Source organism: Rhipicephalus microplus, chromosome 6, assembly GCF_043290135.1.
Source record: "Rhipicephalus microplus isolate Deutch F79 chromosome 6, USDA_Rmic, whole genome shotgun sequence".
In the NCBI taxonomy this organism is placed as follows: Eukaryota; Metazoa; Arthropoda; class Arachnida; order Ixodida; family Ixodidae; genus Rhipicephalus; species Rhipicephalus microplus.
In genome coordinates, this window is record NC_134705.1 from 110,780,330 (window position 1) to 110,807,055 (window position 26,726).

Below are 26,726 nucleotides of genomic sequence, written 5' to 3' on the forward strand. Positions count from 1 at the left end.
TTTCAGAGTGACCACGCTGTCGGATGGGAGTCCACACCCAAACTTCATCACCTGGTTGGAAGGTAACCTCTCGGTGTGTAAGGTTGTAGCGGTGTGCGTCGGCAGTTTGGCGAGCCTGAATACGGCTTCGAGCGAGTTGACGGGCCTCCTCGGCGCGTTGAGCGAACAATGCAGCGTCCGTGTTGAACATGCTCAAGTTGTTGGGAAGGAGCATTGCGTCGAGCATTGTGGTGACCTCTCGACCATGAACTAAGCAAAATGGGGTGAAACCTGTACTCTCTTGGACTGCTGTATTGTAAGCAAAAGTTACGTAAGGGAGTATATCATCCCAGTTCTTGTGATCAACGGCCACATACATTGACAGCATATCTGCAATGGTCTTGTTCAACCGTTCAGTGAGCCCATTTGTTTGGGGGTGATAACCCGTGGTTTTCCGATGTTCTGTACCACTTATTCTCAGCACTTCTTGAAGCATCTCTGCGGTTAAAGCTGTACCACGATCAGTAATCATCACAGCTGGCGCTCCGTGACGAAGTACGATGCTGGTGACAAAAAACTGTGCAATTTCGGCTGCGGTAGCTTTGGGCAGGGCCTTTGTTTCGCTGTAACGCGTTAAATAATCGGTGGCAACCACAATCCACCGGTTTCCAGACGAAGAGGTGGGAATTGAGCCGAGCAAGTCAGTGCCAATTTGATGGAATGGTGTCTTCGGCGTGGCGATAGGCTGTAATAGTCCTGCTGGTCGGACAGGCGGAGTCTTACGGCGTTGGCAGTCGCGGCATGTGCGGACGTACTGCTTGACTGTCTTCGCGAGGCGGGGCCAGTAGTATGAGCGGCGAATTCTTTCCAATGTGCGCGTGTAGCCAAGGTGTCCGGATGATGGTTCGTCGTGACAAGCATGTAAAATATCGTCCCGAAGCGAGGTCGGCGCAACCAGTAGGTAAGTAGCCTGGGTATGGTCGAAATTTTTCTTGTAGAGGACTCCATCCCTGATGCAGAACGAGGCCAGCGAACGTGCAAAGTTTCGAGGAAGGCTGCGTTTTCGGCCTTCGAGGTAGTCAATCAGCGGGCTTAGCTCCATGTCGTCGCGTTGTTGTTGAGCCAAGTCGGTTTCTGACACAGAGGAAAGGAATGTATCGTCCTCTTCAATGTCCGCGTTCGTACTTCGAATTGGTGCACGCGAGAGACAGTCAGCGTCAGTGTGTTTGCGTCCTGACTTGTGAATGACTGTAACGTCAAATTCTTGCAGCCGAAGGCTCCAGCGTGCTAGACGACCGGAAGGGTCTTTGAGGTTGGCGAGCCAGCATAAAGAATGGTGGTCGCTAACTACCCTGAATGGTCGACCGTATAAATAAGGGCGAAACTTTGTTATAGCCCAAACAACGGCTAAGCATTCTTTTTCTGTTGCAGAGTAGTTTTTCTCCGCAGATGATAGTGTTCGACTTGCATAGGCAATCACGCGCTCTACGCCATTTTGCCATTGAATGAACCAGTACAGCTCCAAGTCCGACGTTGCTGGCATCCGTGTGTAGCTCTGTGGCAGCGTTATCGTCAAAGTGCCCGAGTACAGGTGGGGCTTGGAGATGCTTTCGTAGCGTGTCAAAGGCGTGATGCTGATCATGACCCCAAACAAACGGTACGCCGTCTTTCGTAAGTTCATTTAGCGGTTCAGCGATTTTAGAAAAGCCTTTGACGAAGCGTCTGTAATATGCGCAGAGTCCCAGAAATCGGCGGAGGTCGCGCTTGTTCATTGGGACAGGAAATGCGGCAACAGCTTTCGTTTTCTCAGGGTCTGGGTGTATACCGGCGTGGCTGACGACGTGACCAAGAAATTTTAGTTCCTCGAATGCAAAGTGGCATTTCTCAGGTTTGAGAGAAAGTCCAGCTGTTCGAATCGCCTGAAGAACTGCCTGTAAGCGCTGGACGTGCTGCTCAAACGTGTCCGAGAAGACGACCACATCGTCAAGGTACACAATACACGATTGCCATTTTAGCCCAGAAAGAACCGTGTCCATCATTCTTTGAAAAGTAGCTGGTGCCGAGCATAAGCCGAAGGGAAGGACCTTGAACTCGTAGAGTCCGTCAGAAGTAATGAAGGCGGTCTTTTCACGGTCGCGCTCATCAACAGATATTTGCCAATAGCCGCTGCGTAGATCCATGGAAGAAAAGTAGCGAGCATTGCGAATGCGGTCCAGCGAGTCGTCTATTCGTGGTAAAGGATACACGTCTTTCTTCGTGATCTTATTCAACTTTCGGTAGTCGACGTAAAATCGCAGAGTACCATCTTTTTTCTTGACTAACACAACAGAGGACGCCCAGGGACTGGTCGATGGCTGGATGACATCGTCCTTGAGCATCTGCTGGACCTGTTGGCGTATAACGTCTTGTTCTTTTTGCGAGACCCTGTAGGCATGCTGTCGAATGGGTCTCTCGGTAGGCTCGGTGATGATACGATGCTTGGCAAGCGGTGTTTGGTTAACTTTCGAAGTCGTAGCGAAGCAGTCCCGAAATGAGCCGAGTAGCTTCAAAAGACGTTCCCGTTGTGCAGACGGTAGACCCTGGTTTACGTCCAGAGTGCTTGCAAATGTCATGGCGGAATCGTCGCACGACGAAAGAGCAGATAATGTTGAGGGACCAGGGACGTCGGCAATATCCTCAAGGTATGCGATCGCAGTGTGTTTGGTAAGATGGCGATACTCCTCGCTGAAATTCGTGACGAATAGGCAAGCCTGCTTTCTGCTGGGCTGAACAATACCTCGGGCAACGCAGATTTGTTGTGCAAAAAGTAGGGACAAATTTCCTTCTGCAATTACAGCATCGGGGACGTCTTGGTCACATTCAACGTTGATAAAAAGGCTGCTGCGGGGAGGCAGAGTAACAGATTCGGAGGATACACGTAGAGCAGCCTTCGATGAGCGGGCGTTTTCCGGTTCAGGATGAAACGGGTCCTCGAACGACACCTGCAAGTCTCGTAGGTCAATAATTGCGCCGTGTTCGCGAAGAAAGTCCAGCCCCAGAATGAGTGGACGGGAGCACACAGGTAATACGAGGAAAGACCCTGTGAACGTCGAAGCATGGACTCGAACACGGGCTGTGCACATTCCAGTAGGCGTGACGAGGTGGCCCCCTGCCGTGCGCAACGGTGGTCCTTGCCAAGGGGTAGTTACCTTCCTCAGTTGGGATGCTAGGGTGCTGCTCATAACTGAATAATCGGCGCCGGTGTCGACGAGGGCAGTGACGACGTGATTATCGACGTGTACGGTGATGTCGGCAGAAACAGTCTTATGACTTTCGGAAACGACTGGAAAGTCAGAACGGTCTTCGTCGGATCTTTGCGTCGAAGGAGGCTCTTTGACAGTTCGTTTGGACGCGGCTTCAGCCCCAGGAGCCGCGGTTTCTAGTTTCCCCTGTGGGGACTCGGTGACCGGCCTCTGAAAGGAGCAAAAGATGACGAGGGAATGCTAGGTGACGTGGGGCGGCGAGGTGATGGTGATCTTGAAATGGGGTGTTGACCAAGGCGGGGAGTTTGCTGGCCCGTAAGGTACGCTTCGATGTCGCGGGGACGCTCACCGTAACGCGGGCACCGAGCATCAGGGTGAAAGCCACGGAGACCAAGTTGGCGGTACTGGCAGTTACGGTAGACGTGACCCGCTTCGCCACAGTGGTAGCAGAGTGGTCGGTTATCGGACGTACGCCACACGCTGGCCTTTGTGGCGTTCTGCCGCGATCCAGACGAACGATAAGTTGGTGCACTCGGAAACCTTGAGGCGGGTGGTGGAGTCGAAGAGGTGCCCTGAAATCGATGGCTAGCCTGATCCATTCTCTCCATGGTGGGATCAGGGCCATGTGGTGCAGGAGATCGCAGAGCCGCCGCATAAGTCAGTACAGGGGCCTCAGGCCTTGTTGGCGCGAGTGGGGTGACCACCTGTCGGATCTCATTTCGGATTAAGTCTGTGAAAGCACTTACGGGTGGTTGGGGTCCCGCTGCTTGGAGTTGGCGCAGCTCGTCCCGCACGACGCTTCTTATGAACTCAGCGAGGGCATGCCTCTCGCTGTCAGCCCCGATAAAGCATGCAGCAGGGGTCACGTCGTGGCGTTCATACTGTGACGACCTATACTGGAGAGTACGCTCCATTGTGGTTGCCTCATTTATGAACTCTGCCACAGTCGGCGGTGGATTGCGCACGAGTCCGGCGAAGAGCTGCTCTTTTACCCCACGCATTAAATGCCGCACCTTCTTTTCCTCGGACATTGCAGGGTCAGCACGCTTGAAGAGTCGCAGCATGTCCTCGACAAACATCGAAACTCTCTCGTTGGGTCGTTGGTTCCGAGACGAGATAGCCTGCTCTGCTCTTTCTTTCCTTTCAGTGCTGCGGTACGCATCACGAAACTGTCGGCTGAACTCATGCCAAGTCGCAAAGGAACCCTCGTGATTCTCGTACCACGTTTTGGCAGAGTCTTCTAATGCAAAGTAAACTCTCCGCAGCTTGCGAGCTTCATCCCATTTGTTGATGTTGGCAACTCGATTGAAGTGGTCAAGCCAGTCGTCAACATCTTCATAAATATCTCCATGAAATGAGCGTGGTGTTTGCGGCGCATGAAAAACATGCGGGAGAAAAGAATAGGCGTCGTTGGTTTGACTCGCCTGGTTGTTAGTAGAAGTTGCCATCTCGTCTTGAGAGAAGGGACCGTACTGGGGAGATAGTCCTCGCAGGCGGCGACTGCTTCTTGCCGTGGGAGCTGTAGCTGTCTCCAAGTAGCTTGGTGTGTCAGCTGAAAATCTGCAGCCAAGGCGCATTTACCCAGCACCTCCACCAGTGCCGCGAACGTAATAACAGACAGCGACGAAACGACGTCTTGCTTGCCCTCAGACCAGGACGCAAAAGCCCTCTTCTTTCTTCACTTCAAAGGGATTCCGCCTACAGTTGATGGCTCATACCCATTACCTGTGACAATATTAGAGAAAAAATGTTAGCTAACATAGAAAACTAATTGTACACTGCCGGTGTTTTTTAGGCTTTAGGACAGCATTTGATTCGAATAGCATGAAATTCTCGTCACTAAGTTATCAGGTTATGAAATCAGAGGCGTAACATTAAATCTGATACAAAGCTATTTAAGTGACCGAAGCCAGTTTGTTTCGATCAATACCATAAAGTTCGACTTGCAAACCATTATGCATCGCGTGTCACAAGCTTCAATATCAGGGCCTACCTTGTTCCTTGTATACATTGATGATATTGTTTTTATTACTCGCACCCCTGAAATAGTCCTCTATTCAGATGACACGACTGTTTTTTTCTCTTCTTCTAGTTTACCTTGCCTTGTGGACTCGGCGAACATGTGACTCTAACATTTTACAGACTAGTTAAGTGCTAACCGTTTATATTTATAATTGATATAACCACATAACTGTGGCATATAGTCGCGGGCGCGTATATACCACAGAGGATTGACAGTTTATATCTACTTAGGAATGGCGAGAAGAGACATTGATAATTTAAACGCATGATTTCTAAGACGATGCTGACATCTGCAACGTTTACCCGACAAATGCAAAGAATAAATTCCAAATACCCTGAAGGAATCCAACCCCACCGTTCCCCGTGGCGATCAACTATTCTACCACGGAGCCATTTGATGTCTCAGAACCACTATTCAGAGAGAACCCAATGTTCGTGAAACGTAATTTTGGTTGCAGTGCTGGCTATTCGATTTTATAAACGTTTCATATGGATTCCTATGATGCAAGCGTCACGTAGCGTTAACGCCAATTGTAGTTAAGCGCCATCCGCTGAAAAAGTTTTAGGTAGCAGTCTGCAAGGTTACCGTCCTCGCGAGCACCAACGCTTGATCCCACCTTACCGCTTCTGGTGTTGCTAAATGTCATGCAGCTGTAAACAACTGCGTGTAGAAAACATAAGCGGCTATTCAAAGTGCGTCTGTGCGTGCATTTTTGGATATTTGTAGTGCCACCTATTGGTATTCCGCACAATAAAAAAATTACAACACAGTCACTTTTCGCACGCATGCTTCGCTTAACATTGATTCTCAAGTTACGTGAGATCTTCATTTTTTTTAGTTTTCCGGGCAGAAGCTACCCCCAACAAAACGTGTCACATTTACAAGTCTTCCTGTAGCCTTTTTGAACATCACAACCACGTGAAAGTAGGAATTTTATAGATGTGATATATTCGTTGTGATGCCGTGTTAACCACTTCATTGTCTTGTAAAATGCCAAAGCACGCATCGCATGACTTTCTCGTGAAACTGTGATCGAGTGGCCGTGACGCATACGCTCAGGAGATGCACGTAGTCGACATTAAGATATAGAAACCATATGCGATATGACAACCATCACGCGAAGCTGACGTCATTCTATTGCCGTGTTATATATATAATGTAGATGCATTCATGACAATATGCAGTGATGATTCATACTTCATGATATAAATACCTTAGTGAATAGCACGACATGTTTTTTATAAATCAACTCATTTTGGTCATTGCGAAACAGATAAAATAAACTTGCTTATGATACGTATGATATATACAGACGATACCTAAGAGTAGGACACTGTAATGGGGTCCTCGATGATGGTCCCCTACCAATAACACACAGAGTACGGTCGCCGTGCGAATAATGAAAGATATATCATGATGAACGCCATGGCGGGAGTGAGATGATATCCCTGCTCTTAGTTTTCAATCTAGGATAACTAAGCATGCAGGGCAAAACGTATGGCGAACTACGTATCATTGTTTTTGTGTATAGAACATTTTATCCTATAAAACTTTGACTGTTCGTCCGGGAGAGCACACGTGATGTGCAATGATGCTTACTGTGGTCAAACTACGAGGGCAAATGTTACTATGGTTGGCAAGTGGTGGTTAACTCTTTTATAGTGTTATCTAGCGGGTAGCAGTTGCAATGATACGTGATGAACTGGTTGGTAAAATTAGCTAGTGTGACATATTATTAGCTAACTGTATACGCTGGTTTTGTCGAGTACTTTATACTAATCGCTCATGCAAACATCGACTGACTCATTCTAGTGGCGTCTGGTTAGAGTAACTAATGTTAGGTAGTACGTGTTCATGTTCTAGAATGACTCGTGCCTAAAAATTGGATTTGGCTGACTGCGGATTAGTCCATGCCACAGTTTTTCTGTTGCTTGACTAGTGGTCTAAGTGCTATAGTTACTGTTCCTAAACTGGACACGTGCTGACTTATGCTGATTGACACTCGGTAATGCTATCTGGCAGATTTCAATAGTGATGAAATTGCGCACACTGGCTATCATGGCCAACTGTCGTCTCAAGTTGCCTAGTATCCACGGTAGACGCCCAGAGCGTGCGAATATGTATTGCAGCAGCCTAGCTATTGGCACAAACATACTGTGACGTATTCGTCCGATGTTGTCCAGCACTGCTCGTTCCTGCGAAAATGAGTGAACGAACGCCGTCTGCGAGTCCATCGGCACGTCATATTGAACAATATTCAATACGACTATATTGCGGTCGAACTTGAGTGATGGCGTTACATCAAAACACAAATACCTAACGGGAGTGGTGACGTAGTCGACGCGTGGGGTAAACGCGAGTTATACGCAAGCATAATGAATATACAATAATAAAGGCAATACCCTTTTTGGGATACTTCAACGCAGAAAGTTTGGTCTGCCTGTCTGTCTCCCGGACTGTCTGACTGTCTGCCATTCGAAATAATTATACCACCCGGCCAAACTTGGAGCATTTACCGAACGACCAACTATTTTTACCTATGTGCTGACTTCACACTTGTCAACATTGCGGATCAAAAAACAACTAATACACTTATATGAGGCGAAAAATTATTGCGTAAACATCAGGCGGTGTGTTTCTTTACTCTAAATAGCATAGATACGTTATTATAAAGACCCTAGTATTTATTACGCTGCGCTGGAGGTGCGACGCTATGCAACAAAAAGCGGATGTTTCTTACGCTTCGCTGAAAATGCCATGCTTTGCGCAAAAAAGCGCTCAGTCGAAGACTTGATGCTTTCACCTGCCAGTGGCACTGGCTTTTGTAAAATCACGGCCACTGGAAATACTCCTGTTTCCGGATATTACTGTCACATGGCGTTCATATTTCGCGCAGCGCCTCCAGACAGAAGAACATTTACTTTCGACGACATTAGCAGTTATACACGCCAATACGTGGCGAAATATTTTTTCCTGATCCTCGTTGTAACAAATAGCCAAAAGCCTTCAAAATGTGGCGTATATAGACACTCGATCCCTGCTTAGTACAAAATTTATTTTCACGGCGTGAACAATTAAGTGGGATTGTTTCAGTGGTAAGTGTTCGTTTGTAGCTTAGGAGTGAAACTGTGAGCATTGTGGGAACAGTGGAAGCATACAACATTGTTTTAAGAAGGATGATAGTCAACCTCTTCTCAAATGTCATTAGGTAAAGGCGGACTGCTTTAATATGAAGCGCAGATAATTAATCGTCATGGCCGTGCTGCAAGAACACTTATGTTAGCCTTTTAATAGCGTTCTTTCTGAAAGCAGATGACAATGAGGTCTACATAGGAAACTCATTTGTTACCTGCAGTGTCTATCAAAGCAATTTGTTCATTTAATTACGTTGATCCCAGTTTTTTTATGCCGGTGTCCTTCACTTGAATCACTGGTATTGACACTAACCATTCATCACTGCGCAGCAGTGCATGAACGAACCGCAAATTACATGGAGCCGGTTGGTCATTACGTGCATTTTCTCTGTCTTCTGCCAATACTGGTAACTTTGCCATCAACAGTTCATCCAGGTGTAAGTAAATCCTGTCAATATTTTCCTCTCGTGCTTTCTGGATAAAATATTCGCTGTTTAGCCACAACTACAAAAGAATTAATGCAATAGAAAGAAAGTGCACTTTCATTAGAAGTACGGATACAGCACATTATTCTTTCGTGATTCTTACTCGTGTACCTGTAAGAGGTGATGACTTAGGTAAATACGGCTCTTCCAGTGAGAGGAGCGTCTTTTGAGTGGCCTCAAGCCACCACACGAAGTGTGAACACTGCGCTACTAGGGTAGCGAAAACCTACTGATATCTCCCGAAATAATACATGCTACCACGCCCTTTTCATCAAACTCAGTCGTTTATGCACGAGCTGAACAGCGGCACCCCCTGCACCGAACTTTATTCCATGTTTCTTCGCTCGGCATAGTGCACCTCATTAAGGCTTAGCTCACTCGCGGAATGTATGATGGCCTTGGGGATGCTATCAAGATGAGCTTTGCAAGAAATATTATGGCTACCGTGACGGCAGAAATGCGTCCCGAGTGTCCTCACAATCGCTATCACAATAAACAACAGGCACAGAGGAACCGCTCTCGGTTTAGGAGCGAAGCTCCTTAAGGCGTGGGCTGTGCGCCCCCTGTATGTAGCCACCTCTCGTTCAGTTCTTGCGGTGTTCACTAGATGGCGGTACTTGTAGCTGACGGCATTAAGTATTACGCTAGCCACCGCCCGATCTAAAGGGTACAGCCATATCCATCCGTCCATCCGTCCATCCATCCATCCATCCATCCATCCATCCATCCATCCATCCGTCCGTCCGTCCGTCCGTCCGTCCGTCCGTCCGTCCATCCATCCATCCATCCAAAAGATGCAAGATGTTATAAACTAGACGGCGGTACGTGTAGTTGATTATGAAAGATGCGAGGTGTTATAAAATAGGAATGATGCCACATATGGCGCGTGTCATCGTTCGATATAGTGCGGCGACGTACGCTATGGGGAGCATTGCAATAAAATCGAGTGGACAAAATTTACGGAGGATTCATGGTTTACCAGCTTTACCTCCGGAGCTTCACCCACTCATCATCACTCACTTCGTGGATGTGGCGGCACTTTTTTTTCTTACAGTTTCTGCTGGGCTTTCGGATGGCGTAGTGCGTTGATCACAGAAGTGATGTATATAAAAAAATTGATGAAGGCTGAACATATGTAACAATAAAGACGTAGACTACGCAACGTCGGCTGAAGCTGCTTCAAGCAATTAGCACGTTTCTGCAGGCAAGTTGTTCTATTTCATGAACTACCGATGAAAAAATAACTACAATGAAGTCATAGTATCCATGCGCTTTCGGCAGGCAAGTTGTTCTATTCCAAAAAGGAGCAGCGAACGCATCGCGAAATTGAAATTTTAATATCGTATGATCGCGACAAACATTTAGCCGGTTTGACGCAACAGTTGCTGCGGTTAAAAAGGAGATGTTTGCGAAGTGTTGTATCAGATAGATAGATAGATAGATAGATAGATAGATAGATAGATAGATAGATAGATAGATAGATAGATAGATAGATAGATAGATAGATAGATAGATAGATAGATAGATAGATAGATAGATAGATAGATAGATAGATAGATAGATAGATAGATAGATAGATAGATAGATAGATAGATAGATAGATAGATAGATAGATAGATAGATAGATAGATAGATAGATAGATAGATAGATAGATAGATAGATAGATAGATAGATAGATAGATAGATAGATAGATAGATAGATAGATAGATAGATAGATGGATGGATGGATGGATGGATGGATGGATGGATGGATGGATGGATGGATGGATGGATGGATGGATGGATGGATGGATGGATGGATGGATGGATGGATGGATGGGTTTTTTTATTGCAAGAAACGGCATCCCCAGCATGGTGCTAGTACGTTTTTGGCACTGCTACACGCTGGTTACACTGGTACATAGTGCCATTTACTGGCACTTCACTGGGTGCACTGGGAAATAGCTGTGCCGCAGTAGTAGAGGTGCTGGCTTAATCACTGCGATGCTGGTGCACACTGGGAAGCGCTGGAATTTTCACTGGAAAACGCTGGTGCATACTGGAGCACGCACTGTTTCTACCAGCACAGTGTGCACATTTACGTGGCGGGTTTCGATGTTTCGATGTGGTTGATTGTAAAACGCTCGATTCGACGGCACAGATAGATGCTACCCAAACAGATCCCAAGCATGCGTAATTTTTGAGGTTTACGTACGTATCGCAATGCACGTTTTTCGCATGCCCCCACGTATATCATATTCTCATCAGTGGTGTAGTGGTGTAACGATTCCATGTTGTGTTTTTAGAAGCCTCTAACTGGATGCACTCCTAATGGAAACAGGAAATTGTTTATGCCGCCAAGTTGAAACTAAATGAGCTCTCTCGATCACTTCGCAAGGTTTCCCAGCGGAGGCGAGAGAAACAGCTGTCGTTCGATTCCGCCACACGGTAAATGGGTGTCTGGCCACACTTATCCTTCTACTTCCTTTAGGTATCAGTTAGAAATATTCCGGAGCTCATATGCAGAAACTTCAAGCATCGCAACTCAGCTGCGTCGAGAGTGGCCTTACCAAGTGCCCCGTCCCAGCGAGCATTAGGCCTATCGTGCTGGCCGCGTTGATGTACATGCTAAGGGCGCTTTTTACTTTAAGGAGGCACAATACTTAAGTGTAAGAATAACTGTAAAGTACGTACACTTTAGACACCCCTGAGCCTAAATGAGTCATTTCTCCTTGTGCCCGCACAAGGAGCGACGACGTTTGATGTGTCGTGCTTTCAGCAACGCAGGCTATCACCGAAAGCTTCTTACCGAGCCCAGTAGCCGGTACTTCTGCAACTCGTATATAAGAACACGCAACTTTGAATTCGTAATTTAGTACGCCTTAGTGAACTAACACATTAGCATACATTTTCAGTGGATTTCATTAAATCTGCTTGTGCGGTTTTTTAGTTGCAGATATCGATAAAATGCAAATCTGTACACTGGCACACCAGGTGTATACTTCTATATCGTCGCTTGCCTGAGAAAAAATTATTCACTCGTCTGAGTGCATATGTATCGAACAAGTCATTATAAATCATCTGTGCACGTTGACCAGTAAAAAGTCCGAGAAGCAACCATAAAAGAAAAAAAATATCGGCTGCAACGGCCAACAATCTATGGCTGCTCCTCCAGTCAATTTAGGATTTTTCAGAATTAAGATGTGGATTCTTCAAAAAACGTTGCGCTATTGCCCATATCCCACCGTCATTCAGTGCCTGGAAGGCGTTGGTCACTGACGAATCAAGGCGCAATTGTTTTTTGGAAAGGAATATCACATCAATCTTGAATGTGCGACTGTTAAGCGTGAAGTCGAACGGCATGTCCTCAGGACAAACAGTCATTTGACAACCCAACCAACATGTTTTGGCTAGGCGTAGTGGAGGGTACTCGGTTTGAAATTGGGAGGTTACGATTTCGAATCCTGTCGTTGGACATGTTCTTTTTTTATTTTTGTTTATTTTAGTGTGAAGTTGCGCAGTACGGCTTTATTTACTAATATATTTATTAATTTATGGCGAATGGGCACCTCTGTTTTTTGACCATGTGAAGCCATTTGGCGCAGAACACTCCGCGCCTCCCAGCAACATGCCGTTCCAGCGTCTCAGTACCAGTGTAATGCTGGACCCATGATTAGGCGTGGCGCTGGAAGCTGGTCCTAAGTGGCGCTGGTTTTTGCAATAAGGTTAGCGTCCCAAAACTACCATATGATTATGAGAGATGCCATAGTGGAGAGCTCCGGAAATTCGGACCACCTGGGGCTCTTCAACATGCACAGAAATTTGAGCACACGAGCTGTTGCGACCGGGGTTAGCGGCACCGGAGATCCGGGAACAAGAAGTCGACGCAGGAGGAGGTTGAACTTCGTAGAGAGGGTTTATTTACATTATTTACATGACATGGACTCTCTGATCCGAAGCTCTACATTCAAAGCCCTAGATTGAAAAAAAGCTGTCTATTTAACAAGCTCCGTGAACCACTCTAAGCAGCCCACGAAGGCTGATTAAATACAGTCTCATCTCCCCAGATCCCTAGATCTGGGATCAAGTCCATACCGCAATGTCCAATAACAAGTCCCGCAGCACACACAAATGTCATTATGCCGGCACGACCCCACAACATCCACATACACAAATACACAAACCGAACACGTGTATGATACCGGTGATGCTGCCTCTTCCGGCGAATCTTGCTTAAGTGGGGTGAAACGATTGTGTCATCTCGCCACTCGGGTCGACCACCCATGCTTTTTCGAACGGCATTCGCGGTCTAGACGCCTCCGAGGGGCCTAACCTGGACATCTGGTACTGATTTGAGCGTCGGCAGCTCATCAGTCAGAGACGCACAGCGTGATGGTCCACCGTCTGTAATCGACAGAAGCTCGGCATTGTGGCTTTTACCAGGGCACTAGGACGCCACGTGTCGCCCCTCTGCGCGGATCCGAAGGACAGCCGTACTCCGTCGAGTAATTTCAGTCACGCAGCGCCCATCACGTAGAAACTGCAGGGCGTCTTCGCGCTGCTCCTTATCTCCAGAAATTGTGGTGGCTGCCTTTCTTCCCTTCTGGCGGCCGCGGCGAATAGGTGGCCCGCCAAACACAACAGGGCCTACATCAATTTCGCATTCAATAAAAATTTAGCCGCCGCAGCCGGCATTCAATCCCGCAATCAGCGGGTCAGCAGCCGAGTACCTTAGCCACTAGACCACCGTGGTGAGACATATTCAAATTTTGACCTGTAAGCACATTCTGAAGGGGCATCGTTAGAAATGAAGCGGTGGGCGTAAATTTATGGCGTAGATAGCTAGACATGCATGTGGTGGGCGGTGAGCATTTCTACTTACGGCGTCGGAATGGTTTATTCAAAACGGAATACCAAGACCATTACACCTACATGTCTATAACACCTAATATATATCTCAAAATAACTTTCTTGGTTTATGGGTAGGCATAACCCTCATTTGATATACAGTTACAACATTCTGGTTAAGAATGTCTCGCTAAATTTAGAAATCTTTGCACTAGTTTACTACATTAGCATAACCAGTCTGGTCTTGGTACCGTAGTAACCGTAGTAACATACGGTAGTGTTTTAATCATTGCGTATAAGAATGCATTATCCTCGACAAGTAAGTGAAATTTTCATTAGAGCGATGAAGGCCGGTCGAGAATGTAAGTGAGCAAAACAAATTCTGGAACCCTTTAGTTCCCTGGGAAATTGGTTGCCTGAAGCTTGGCATGGCCGTTCCCTATGTGCTGATTTCTTTGTTTCCGTCTTTATTTTTATCAATTCATGCATATTTATTTATTCATGTGTAGATCTACTTACTGAATCATTTCTACTCTATTTCTCCTAGCTCGGTGTTTTTGGGCTGAATTAGCGTGGCGTCTTAAATTATCTTTCCAGCATCTATCAGCTTGTTGGGCGGCCCAACGAATAAACCATCACGTGAGCCTAGGAAAGGTTGCGGAATTCAATATTGTTTTAGCTGCTGTTCAGCAGATCCCTTCTATTTCGCGTATTCAAGTATTATTCTAATGCACACAGGGCAAGTAAACGTTTTGCAATTGCTCTTTTTTGCATCATGTGTACAGCGCATTCGTATTATTCAATGCCGTTCACATTGTGCAAGCATGTGCAGGGGGCCAAGCGGTCAACGCTCTCCGTTTCATACCGGTGGGACTAGTGTTGAAGCCCAACCACCCAAACCGAGCTAATGACCTCAATCAACCATGTAGACTCTTTTCAAAGAAAGAAAGTTGCTTTGTTATGTACAGGTCTGGAATCAATAGAGCATTATTTGGTGTCTTCTCACCATTAAGAACTATTAGGAAAACGTTTCCTCGTCATCCAATTTGCTAACATTTGGCTGCCTTTCACCATTCAGAATATACTCTCCTTTAATTGGTGCTCCGGTTCTGGGCTACAGCTATATACAGGAATACTTTTGATGCCGTTTGCAGTTATCTTCCTGAAACAAAACGACTGCACCTCTAAATTCCTATCTGTATATTTGTTATTATAGTATTTCAGCAAATTTCTAGCATCAAATTTAATCATGTTCAAAATACAGCAATTTCTATTCAAGATATACATTAATCTGTCTGGTCGAAATGGCAAAAAAATATTGCACTCTTTCTGTATTTACGTGTGCTCTATCCTGCTTCCGTAAGGACTACGCATCATTTGAAAGGCCTTAAATTTTATACGTTCCATTCTTGGCCAATCCCTCTGAGTGGTCAAGAGCCATAATGGAGGCATCATCATCATCATGATGGCCGTCGATCCCTGCGTGGAAGCACATTTGGTTCGATTGTGTTTTATGTATACGTTTTTTGCAATACAAGTGGGCGAAAACAATAAAAATCCTGATTAGATGGGGCATGCCATATATGTGCGTTTTGGTCGACTACACGTTTTTCCAGTGATGCTACAACTACCTCGGTAAATTGTTTCTGCACATGCAAAAATTTGACTTTCAATTGCTGCTGGGAACAGCTAGCATTATACCACCGTGTGTTTTCTCATTGACTTCACGTACTTATGTTATTTATGACAAAATTGCTGGGTGCATCATGGCGGCTCTACTGTTGTATTGCGTAAAAGCCACTTTCACTCAGACATAGCTTTTTTTAGGGTGCTTAGGATCATGGAAGTAGTTATAATTTTTCACCTCTTTCTAAATGCCAGCACGGAAGTGAAAGGACGTCAGGTAAATATATTTATGTGAACGCTATCAAGCACTCTTTTACAACCTTGCCTTCAACTTATACAGTTTGACCCAGAGATGCTGCTTTATCTATCACCCGGATACAAGCAACTGGTAAGCACAGCATTTCGGTTGTTTATTACTGCTATACCTTATTTGCTCGGAAAAAAACATTGACAGTACATCATTGCGCTTTTAACGCAGAATATAGGTGAACGCGAGAGAAAGTCAGGTGGGCACTTGATAATAGGAAGTCAAGAGTAAAAACTTAGATAAGTGGGGAAGCATGGTGAACGTATTTTCGCGAGGTCCTGACGTTGACCAAGGCAGCAGTCAGCGTGTCGAAGATGAAGCCCTTTATTTGGCTGATATGCTGGTGGCCGATAAAAGGCAAGTTACACTACAGCAAAATACACATTGGCATAAAAGTGAGGAACAGAGCGTTGACCTTCTCAAAAGTGATGATCGCTGGGTCACGCTGCCTTTTTAAGTATCAATCACGCATCAAACTTTCCATTCTTATCACTGTTGGTCGCAGAAGCTCAAGAATGAGCTTGACTTTTCGTGTTGTGCGCGCAACTTTAGCAAAACGATAAACCACAATCTTGAAGCTTCTCGAATATGTAGCGCAATCTGCGCCGACAATCGCTGACAGTTACTTGTCGTTTTAAACTGATCGCTTCAATATATTACGCGGGGAAATGCCCCCCTCTGAAATGGCATCGCCCTCATGCCGGAAACAGAGCATGAAGTTGAAAACATGCATCTAAAACAAAAATAAACAAGCGAAGCAAGGAAAACCTGGAGGCCACAAGTGTTTTTGCGTGCGAAAAAAAAAATGCTTCAGGTGCGCTACACTCACAACCTCTGGGCTTTCCCGGCACCGCTGAGTATTCATCGTGCCGTTGGGGATGATCTTATAGCCGAGTCGTCAAAGTGCCGTGCATGGTCCGAAGTATCGTCGAAGAAGCTTCTCGGTAAGTCAGCGCCAGCGTATTGATATCCAGACCCAGACGCGGTCGCCAGGCCGGTATTGTAGGTTGTAATGATGACTGTTGCGCTGTTTTTGTTGTTTTAGATGCACAGACGGGCAAGTTTTCGGACTTCTCAGGTGCGCTCAAGGTTGACGGTGAAGTTGGAGTTTTCTTCGTCGGATACGTCAACCGCTTAAGGATGCCCCAAATTTCTATCAGATCAGTTGCAGCTATTCACAATACCTTACAGGCTCTTTATCGGAGCATTGTGTGAGAGGGGTGATACATGGTAAAATATGACATGTGATAAATAGAAAAAATGAAATAAAAAACGATACAATCTGAAAAGTGGAGTATGGCGTAAACGACTGCCATAAAAACAAGAATAACAACCCAGTAGTAAAACAAAACAAGGAAAGCGCGTGCACGGAACATGAACCTAATTACCAGGATCAGTCAGTGATTGGAAAATAAAGAAAATTTTGGCAGCGTTTACAATACTACAATGGGATGTAATACAACGTTAAACAATTTAAAACATGAGGTAGCACATCTAGACAGAATAAATTAGAAATAAGTACGTAAGCATGAAATGTTCAAGTAGGTAGCAGTGAAAGGCTTTGCGATTTGCGATCGAAGTGATATCGCCAGGGAGATCGTTTCAAAGCTGGATAGCGTGTGGCAGCGTAGAAAAATTAAAAACCCTTGTATTGCCGAAGATGCGCTCCAAACTGCCCCGATTATGAAGCCACCTAGACATGCGCAGTGGGATTTTCAAAGGGAAAGAATAAGGCCTGGTGTTTTGAACATATCTTTGAAGCAGGCATAAAAAGGAAACACACCGGCGAACCTGAAGAGGGTTTTCGAGTTTTGTTTTAGTTCGAGCTTTATTTTAGTAATACTGTATTTTCGTTCGCACCTTCCGGTAATAAAACAAGCGGCACGGTTTTAAACAAGCTCTAAATTAGTAATTAAGTAGTCTTCATAAGGGGACCAAATGGGTGACGCGAATTGTAACTGCGGACGAATGAAGGTAAGGTACGCTAACTTGCGAATGTTATGGAGGCGGAAATTGATTGATTGATTTGTGGGGTTTAACGTCCCAAAACCACCATTTGATTATGAGAGACGCTGTAGTGGAGGGCTCCGGAAATTTTGACCACCTGGGGTTCTTTAACGTGCACCCAAATCTGAGTACACGGGCCTACAACATTTCCGCCTCCATCGGAAATGCAGCCACCAATGGAGGCGGAAATGTTGTAGGCCCGTGTTCTCACCTTTGGGTGCACGTTAAAGAACCCCAGGTGGCTGAAATTTTCAGAGCTCCCCACTGCGGTGTCTCTCATAATTATATGGTGGTTTTGGGACGTTAAACCCCACATATCATATAACTTTCGAATGTTAGGTGGCGATTTACGGAGATTACGACGAGTGTACCTAAGCGTTTGTGATGCTTTAGCACAGACAGCAGTAATGTGGGGGTGCCATGAAAGATTGTGCGTGTAGTTTATCCCTACATACCTGAATGACTCAGCATATAATAGAGATATGACGGAGTTGTTAATTACGTAGGAAAAACAAGAGTTCAACTGTTTGCGGGTGAAAGAAATGAGTTTACATTTTCCAGAGTTCAATATCATGAGCCATTTTTGACGTGACATATTTATAATGTTGATGTCATATTGCAGGATGTGGTGATCATCGGGAGATGTTATTTTTCTATAAATGATACATTCATTGGCGAATAATGTAATACTTGAAGAAATATTGTTGGGCAGGTTTTAATGTAAATAAGGAAGAGTAAAGGGCCTAGAACGCTACCTTGAGGAACTCCGGGTGTTACATCAGCTAGGGGAGAAACGCAGTTATTATTCACGGTGAATTGTTGGCGAGATGATAAGAAATTTTTAATCCAAGATAGGCTAGCAGAGTCCAGTCCAACAGAATTTCACTTGAAAAACAATTGACAATGGGTAACCTGGTCAAAAGCTTCGGAAAAGTCAAGAAGAATGCTATCGGTTTGTAGATTGTTGTCCATGTTAAAGCGCAGGTCAGTAGTAAGTTCAAGCGATCGCGTATCACACCACATATTTTTAGAAAATCCACGTTTATTTATGAAACAGAAATAATTAGTCTCCAGATGGCGGTAGATGTGCGATGCAATTATGTGCTCTAGCATTTTACAGGAAATGCAAGTTAGGGAAGTGGGGCTGTAGGTGTCTGGTTGACTTTTCTTTCCAGTTTTGGATACTGGAATAGCCCTGGCAGCCTTCCGGTCTTTAGGTAGTTGTCTGGTCGACAATTACTGAATAAATATTATGCAAATGATTTCACTTGAAAGGGGTAGGGTATTTTTCCATATTTTAGCGTTTATACTATCTACACCCACCGATGTTGATAGATTAAGATTATTTATGAGACACGCTACTCCATCCTCGGTGACCGTTATTGGTGTCATGTAAGGGTAACCTAAATCTGGAGCATAAGGAACGTTTAGGTGATCTTTTTTAGTAAATACCGCCGAGAACAGTTTGTTCAACTCATGTGATCATTGCTCATCCGTTAGTGGTGTGTTGTAGTCATTGAAAAGACAGATTTGTCGCAATTCATTTCCAGGAGATATAGTTTTCCAGAACTTTCGTGGGTTTGAGTGCAAGAGGGAGGGTAAGTGATGTGAATAGTACTTGTTTTTGCCAAAACTTATCTCTGATGAATATTCTTTCAGGCATGTCTTGTACCTTTCCCAGGCTGACGTGCTGGATGAATGTTTGGCTGCTGTGTAGAAGCGCTTCTTTTTATTTCTCAGCTTGCGCAGTGATGAACTGAACCAGGTATTTTCGTTATCGTGAGCAATAGAGATAAGCACATACCTGTCCACTAAATCTGACATGTTGTTCTTGAATGCAACCAACTTTCAGCCACAGACTGCAGAGAAAAAGATACAAGTATAAACGACTGATGGAAGAAGACCGCTGATTCGTTGTTTATGCCTCTATAGTCAGCTTTATTCTAGTTAGGAATGAACTTGATAGCCATGAAACCTATATTTGGTTTGATTGACATGTGGGGTTTAACGTCCCAAAACCACTATATGATTATGAGAGACGCCGTAGTGGAGGGCTCCGGAAATTTAGACCACCTGGGGTTCTTTAACGTGCACCCAAATCTGAGCACACGGGCCTACAACATTTCCGCCTCCATCGGAAATGCAGCCGCCGCAGCCGGGATTTGAACCCGCGCCCTGCGGGTCAACCTATATTTGGTACCGGTTTGTGTATGGCGAGTTGTATGAGATTGTGGTCACTAAAACTGTCACAGTATTCGATTGTGCCTATCGTATCAGGAGCGGTGGTTAGCACCAATTCTAGAATATTATTACCACGTGTAGGCTCATTTGCCACTTGTAAAAAGTTGAAATCCAACGAAAAGGTAATAAAATCAGATCAAATTTGATAGGGTGATGATAAAGTGGGCCAGCCGATATTGGGTAATTTAAAGTCACCGAAAGCCACACGTAATTTGTAGGACATCCCTTGATTGCGGCCGAGATGCTTTTTCGCAAATTATCTTGGAATAGTGGACTTGCATCGGGTGGACGATAGCAAACGCCTATTAGCATGTTCTTGGTGCGAGCCCTACATGCTGCCCATATTATTTCCAGATCAAAGAATATATCAATTACGAATGATGCTATGTCGTTCCTAATGACCAGCAGTACCCCTCCACCTTTCCTTTGTGTGTGGTCACGCCTATACGGATACGGTCACGCCAGCCGGTCTGAGAACTGGCTAACTTACCTGTCCTTCCTCTTTCGATCCTCCTCCTCCTCCTCCTCCTCCTCCTCCACGCCTATGCATGGCGGAGTCCTTATCAAACAGCAATTCCTTGTCCCTGATATAAGGCATAACCAAGTTCCTCTAAGTGCTACGACTTTTGGACAGCTGTCATTAAGGAAGGATGAAGCTAGGTCACATTTGGGCAGAAGACATGTGATGTTAGTGAATAAAACTGATAGCAGAAAAGTGTAGGTGGGTTTCGACGGTTCATTACGACCGCACATACTCTGTTTTTCTCTATAGCTATCGTGAATATAAAACGACAGAGTTCGTGGAGGAGTCAAAAACGTATGTCTATCTATTTCTAGCTTATCAACCGATATTCTATAAGGCTTAGCTTTTACCCTGGTGAATTTCAGCAATTTTCTTCTTGCTTTACATGTTGAGGGTGAAAAGTCTTCGCTTATTCCAAGTTTTGACCTTTTATATTTGTGGGCAGAAGCCAGAATGCTTTTCTTGTCTTTGAAGGTGGTCATCTTTGCTAATATAGGCTGACACTTGTTTGGAACAAAGCTACCTAATCTATGTACCCTAACTAATGGTGAATCAGTCATTCTCATGTCCGTATTTTGGGAACAGAAAGTTATGATTGGAAAACCTAATACTCAAAAAAAATAAAAAATAAAACAAGAAACAGCAGCCTGCAGTCACACCATAAAGTGTTCTGAAACTGTCGACCTGAGCAGCCCTTGTTCCTTAGTGACACTAATAGTGCGTGTTGGGGGGGGGGGGGGGAGGGGTAAGGCGGTTTCAATCTCTGTCTTCGGAAGAAGAGATTACAAAATATGGTTAGTGCGGCAGAAAGGATGGGCTAATTTTTTCTGGTGGTCAATGTGGCGTGATAATCATCCAGGTCTCAAGAATAAATCCTCCTAAAACACTTGCTTCTGGAAGAATGTTTAGTGAAACACTGACCGAATAAAAGTGTACTTCTAGTAGCCAGATCAGGAAGTTGCGAAGTACATTGCATGAAGCTCATGCCGGCAGTACGAGTAAAGTTATTATGAATAAATCCGGCTGAGCAGTTTTAGACAGCTTCTAAAGCTTCAATTAACGCCGATTTAGCTGGGTTCCGAATGGCGGACGCGTACTCTAATTTTGGTTGGACTAATGTTTGGTGGAGCTGTAGTTTGTGGTGTGACGGTCCTTGGCGGAAGTTTCTGCGGACGTAATCAACAGCACGGTTAGCGTTGCTTAAAGAGTAGGTAACGTGAGAATCCCATGATAGATGATTTGTTATGTAAATACCAAGGTATTTGTTGCTACTAACCTGCACTAATTTATTTCAGCCTAATGCGCAATTGAAAAGTTTTGGAGAGATAGGGGAACGTTGATTATTAGGCTTTTAAAGTTAGTTATGTTAAGCTTCGTTAACAATGCATTGCAACAATCAGAGACGCTATTAGAATCAGGTTAGATATGTAAGTTTTTGTCCTTGTTATTTATTGTGCGGTACAGAACGCAGTTGTCTGCAAACAGCTTTATGGATGACAGAATATTGCTTGCTAGTTCAGCCGCCATCCTATCTTCCTTCTCATCTTCTTAAATGCCAAAAAAGTATATTGAAACGCCTCATTCTGTTTTCGGTATCTTCGCACCTTGGCGTTATGCTTTTTTCGTTCATTGGCAATGACAGAAAGATTCGAGGCGTTCGTTTCACGAAGAGTGACCGGAGAGTAGGCTGCCTCCAGTGTCCCGACCCTTTCATTTAAACTCTTGATTCCAAGGTCAGTGGCGACATGTTTTTCTTTTACGCCCTGAAGTTCCCACAGTATTGCGTTTTGACCTTTCCTGATTCTGCACACTGTCTTCAGAACCGAAGCCAGGGAGTGCGACAAATCGGCAATAGCGGGACCTGGGTTCAGTTCTACGCCTCCAGCGACTAAAAGTAGCAGATAAACTATACTAGAATACGTCAACGCAGGAGGGAACAACACTTTCTTAGTGATGTCAAAAACATGAGGTGGGCACGACACCACAATGAAACAATGGTCAGAGGTCCTAACACTATAGACATGACTCAAATAACTAACCTGCGTTAGCAGTATCGGTGAGCGAACCATCGTGGCAGCGGTGTTGTGCCCAACTACGAGAGTCAGAGGTAGGCGGTTATATCCCACGCCCTTATTTTGGATGATGGCCGTTGTCGACTCACGTGACCAAGCCTGATCACAAAGACCAGAAGCGCCAAGCGAGATGATGCCCGCCAAGGCAGACAGAGTCGACCCGTACAGCTGGGTACAGGAATGGCACAAGGAAAGCCATGATCCAGATTCGAGAACCTGCCTGAGCAGTACCGGTAAGCGAACCATCCTGGCAGCGGTGTTGTGCCTATATGAGCACTTTTTTCGCAGTCATGTCCCATCGGGATTAAAGCACTTCAAATCTGTGCGCCACAGATGCTTGTGTCGAAGTCGATTCTGATTAGCGCGGACAGATAGCAGCACTTACCTCTCTGATCATAAGTAAATGTCAACCTTAAAGTGCCTCTTTAATAACACCCGCCACGGTGGCCTGGTGGCTGCATTCGGCCGTTGCCCCGCAGGTCGGGTGATCGAATGCCGGCCGCATTTTCTATGAAGGCAAAAATGCTTGGGGCCCGTGTGCTTACCTTCTGACAGACGTTAAAAAGTTGCAGGTAGTCTAAATTTTCGGATACCTTCACTAGGGCGGCTCTCGTGTTCATACCGTGGGTGTTGGAAGTTAAACCACAACATTTTTTATCACTCCCAAATCAACTCCGCTGGTCACTATTCACAATGTGCTTCCTCTAATTACAGCAGAATCAAAGCAGTTATAAAGCAGGAGAATTGTGAAAAATCATGCAGACGTACCACGTGTTGTTGCGGATAATACCACCAAACGCGCTCAGTTTTTCTTATTTTTCATCCGATGCGCACTTTATCTGCAAAAACTGTTACCTTCGCTCGGCACGGTCGGTGCCAGAATGCTTTGAAAACTTTTCGACTGCACTACTCTGTTCAGATAAGATTGTCTGAACGTCGAGAAACTGAGTTTACTCTCGAAATAACGCACCCTCTAATAATAACTATACTTTTCAAATGTTTGTGTATAAAGAATTGCTTCTTATTCGTTGATAATATTACCGATGACCGACAACTGTAATCGCCGTTGTAACAGTTAAGCGTGTATTTTAAATGCTGAGCACTTCAGCCGACCGGTAGCAAGTAAGGAAGGAAGGAAGGGGGAAAGACAAGGAGGTTAGCCAATTCTCAGACCGACTGGCAACCCTGTCGACCGGGCTCACGTGTGATGTGGAAAGGTGTCATCGCTTGGTGAAACTCAGGAAAAACGACGTAAACCAGAGCCATTTGTGATGAACGAAAGCGATAAATAGAAAAAAGTCGCAGTTTCATCGCAAGGGCGAGAAATGAATGCGATAGCAACTACTTGGAATGTAACGCTTAAAACGACTAACACATCGAAACGTGCAGCGCTCTCCTCCCGCACAAATGGGGCTCGGAAGCAACACACACAGGACGAGAGCTAACAACGTTTGCAACTGAATGCTTAACGCGCTGTTTAAACAAAGATGACGCACGAAACGTAGTCACAGGTAATGATATCTGTGCAAACTAACGAGCGTCCCAATTGTTATATTCCTGTGTTTCAAAAGTGCGCTCTCTTTGGAAGTGGGGCTATCCCAGTGAGTGAAGTGACCTTTGGGGCCCAGACAACTAACGCAATCATTCCGGCGAAAGGCCAAGACACACTATTCTCCCCACCCAAAAAATGAGGGCACGCGCACAAGCACCTAGCCTCCCCCCTACCCCCATACGTGGGGCAAAGTACGCATGGGTGATGAATGCGCGTTGGCGCATCATGACACGCTGGTTACCGAGTGCGGGCGGGTTTTTCTTTGTTTCTTGAGTTTTCATATATATAGTACGTATACATATACGGTGCATGATAATGGCCGCGGTGGTAAAAACCACCCGACATTGTCTATATAATTGTTATTGCAATAAAATTCGGTGGATCTCACGTACAGCCGCATGCACGTCGGCGGGGCAACACCTTAAGACTGTTGCGCGCTCTGCCATGGTCAGCCTGACCACGCGTGCTCCTAACACACCACGTGACAGCCCAGAACTGCCTCAAGGTGTCGCCCCGCTGACCAAAACTCAGCTGCTATAGCGTGCTCTATGCAGACATACGTGGTCGCAGCTGTACGTGCGGAATGGACGTTATGCCAAGCCTGCGGAGGGGAGGTGGCCGTGTTGTAATTATTATTAGGTGACGCATTATGTATTTATTTAATTATTTATTTATTAGTATACCCTCGATACCCAGATGGTCTTACAGGGGGGGGGGGGGGGGTGAATACAATATCAACGCGCAAACAAATAACGATAACTGCAGCGAAAAAACTGAAGAAACCGCAGTCGGTGAAAAGCAGACAAAATCAAAAAGAAACCAAAAAATCAGCAGCCTGCAGTCACACCTCGAAGTGTTTTGAAACTGTCGATCTGAGCAGCCCTTGGTCCTAAGTAAAAGCAATAGCGGGGGGGGGGGGGGGGGGGTATGTGGTTTTAGTCTTTGCTTGTATTCGGAAGCAGAGATTGCTAAATATGGTTAGTGCGGCAGAATGCATTGGCTACTTTTTTCAGGTGGTCAATGTGGTATGAGAATCATCCAGGTTTCAAGAAATAATTCCTCTTAAACCACGTCATTATGGAAGAATGTTAGTAAACTGGTAGACGAATAAAGTACTTAACAGCGCAAATGACAGGAGAGGATAGAAGAGATGAGAACAGAGCGCTAAACTACCAACCAAAGTTTATTGAAATCCAACCGCAATATGTAGGGAAACTGAAGGTAGGCCGTTCGGCACATGTATGTCCGATTTTTTTTTTTTTGACGTTGTGGGCCTATGCGCAGACTCTGTCTTCCTACATATTGCAATTGGATTGCAATAAACTGTGGTTGTTAGTTAAGCGCTCTGTTCTCGTCTATTCTATCCCCTCCTGTCGTTAGCGCTGTTTAGCACTTTCTTCGTCTACCATGCAGCACCAACCAGTCCAATCAAGCGCCTTGTTTAGTGAAATAGTAACAGAAGAAAAGTTGTACGTCTAGTAGCCAGATAATAAAGTTGCGAACTACATTGCATGAAGATCGCGCCGGCAGTACGAGCATAGTTATCATGAATGATTGCGGCTGAGCAGTTTTAGACAGCTTCTAAAGCTTCAATTCACGCTGACTTAGCTGGGTCTCGAATGGTGGACGCGTACTCTAGTTTTGGTCGGACTAATGTTTGGTGGGGCTGTATTTTATGCTGCGGTAATGCGTGGTGGAAGTTTCTGCGGAGGTAATCGAGAGGACGGTTAGCGTTGATTAAAAAAAAAGGTAGCGTGAGAATGCCACGATAGATCAGTTGTTATGCAAATACCAAGGTATTTGTTGCTACTAACCTGCACTAATTTATTTCAATTGAATGCGCAGTAGAGAAGTTTTGGAGTGATAGGGGAACGTGTGATTAATATGCTTTTACATTTAGTTATGTTAGGCCTTGTTAACCACGTATTACACCAATGAGAGATATTATTAGGATCAGCTTAGAGATGTAAGCTGTCGTCCGTGTTACTTAAAGTGCGGTACAGAACGCAGTTGTTTGCAAACAGTTTTATGGAGGACAGAATATTGCTTGCTAAATCATTCGTGTAAACTAAAACAAAAGTAAAGGACCTATAACAGAACCTTGTGGGAGGACAAATCTATCTGCGCATGGATTTGAGAAACAATTAATAGCGGCAACATACTGAGTGCGTTTAGTATGAGAAAGCACGAAATTAATTTTAAAGTGTTACGGTCGATAATCAGGGCGCTAATCTTAAACGGGACCTGGCACACTTTTTGAGCGTGATCATAAAACGCTGCCAATCGGCAGTAGAGGCTCCCAAGAACTCGCAAGCCAAATTTTATAGCACAGCACACGACCTCCATTGCACAAATAATTTTTTTAAGTCAGCTACAACTTGCTTTCTCTTTTCTGACCCATAACGGAAGACGCTCAACAAGGACTCGTAGAAGGCCATCTATCAGCCATTGACTGATTTGAACATGGCTCTCTCGGTAGTTACAGGGGTCGCCTTGGGAGGCCGTGGCTTGCCCACGCGGTCACACTGAAATCACACTGATCACACTGCAAAAGACACGTATTCGGAGAAAACGAAAGTGTGCTCAAGGTCACGAGGTACGCGTGGCGTATATTCTTTGTCTGTGCCATCTCTTCCTGCTTAGCTTTCCGCGTTTCCGTCGGGACGAGAACAGAAAGAATGTGATTGCAGCGTGCGACGAATCCTT

At 45.2% G+C, this 26,726-nt stretch overlaps 1 protein-coding gene across 9 annotated transcripts in view; it reads left to right on the plus strand.

Annotated features, from left to right (window-relative positions):
- The first annotated feature begins 8,577 nt into the window (after positions 1-8,577).
- LOC142764875 (uncharacterized) overlaps positions 8,578-26,726 on the plus strand; it is a 33,834-nt gene continuing 15,685 nt past the window's right edge. Inside the window, exons 1-5 of one of the 9 annotated variants that reach the window (XM_075865418.1) lie at positions 8,578-8,815; positions 15,520-15,595; positions 15,659-15,706; positions 16,440-16,569; positions 16,671-16,914. In XM_075865418.1, the coding sequence (XP_075721533.1) occupies positions 15,533-15,595; positions 15,659-15,706; positions 16,440-16,569; positions 16,671-16,840 (411 nt within the window). In that variant the 5' untranslated portion in view covers positions 8,578-8,815; positions 15,520-15,532 and the 3' untranslated portion in view covers positions 16,841-16,914. Of the gene's footprint in view, positions 8,816-15,519; positions 15,596-15,658; positions 15,707-16,439; positions 16,570-16,670; positions 16,915-19,182; positions 19,778-26,726 lie in introns of those variants that run through there. The other 8 variants (XM_075865419.1, XM_075865420.1, XR_012883942.1 and 5 more) reach the window with 8 other exon arrangements.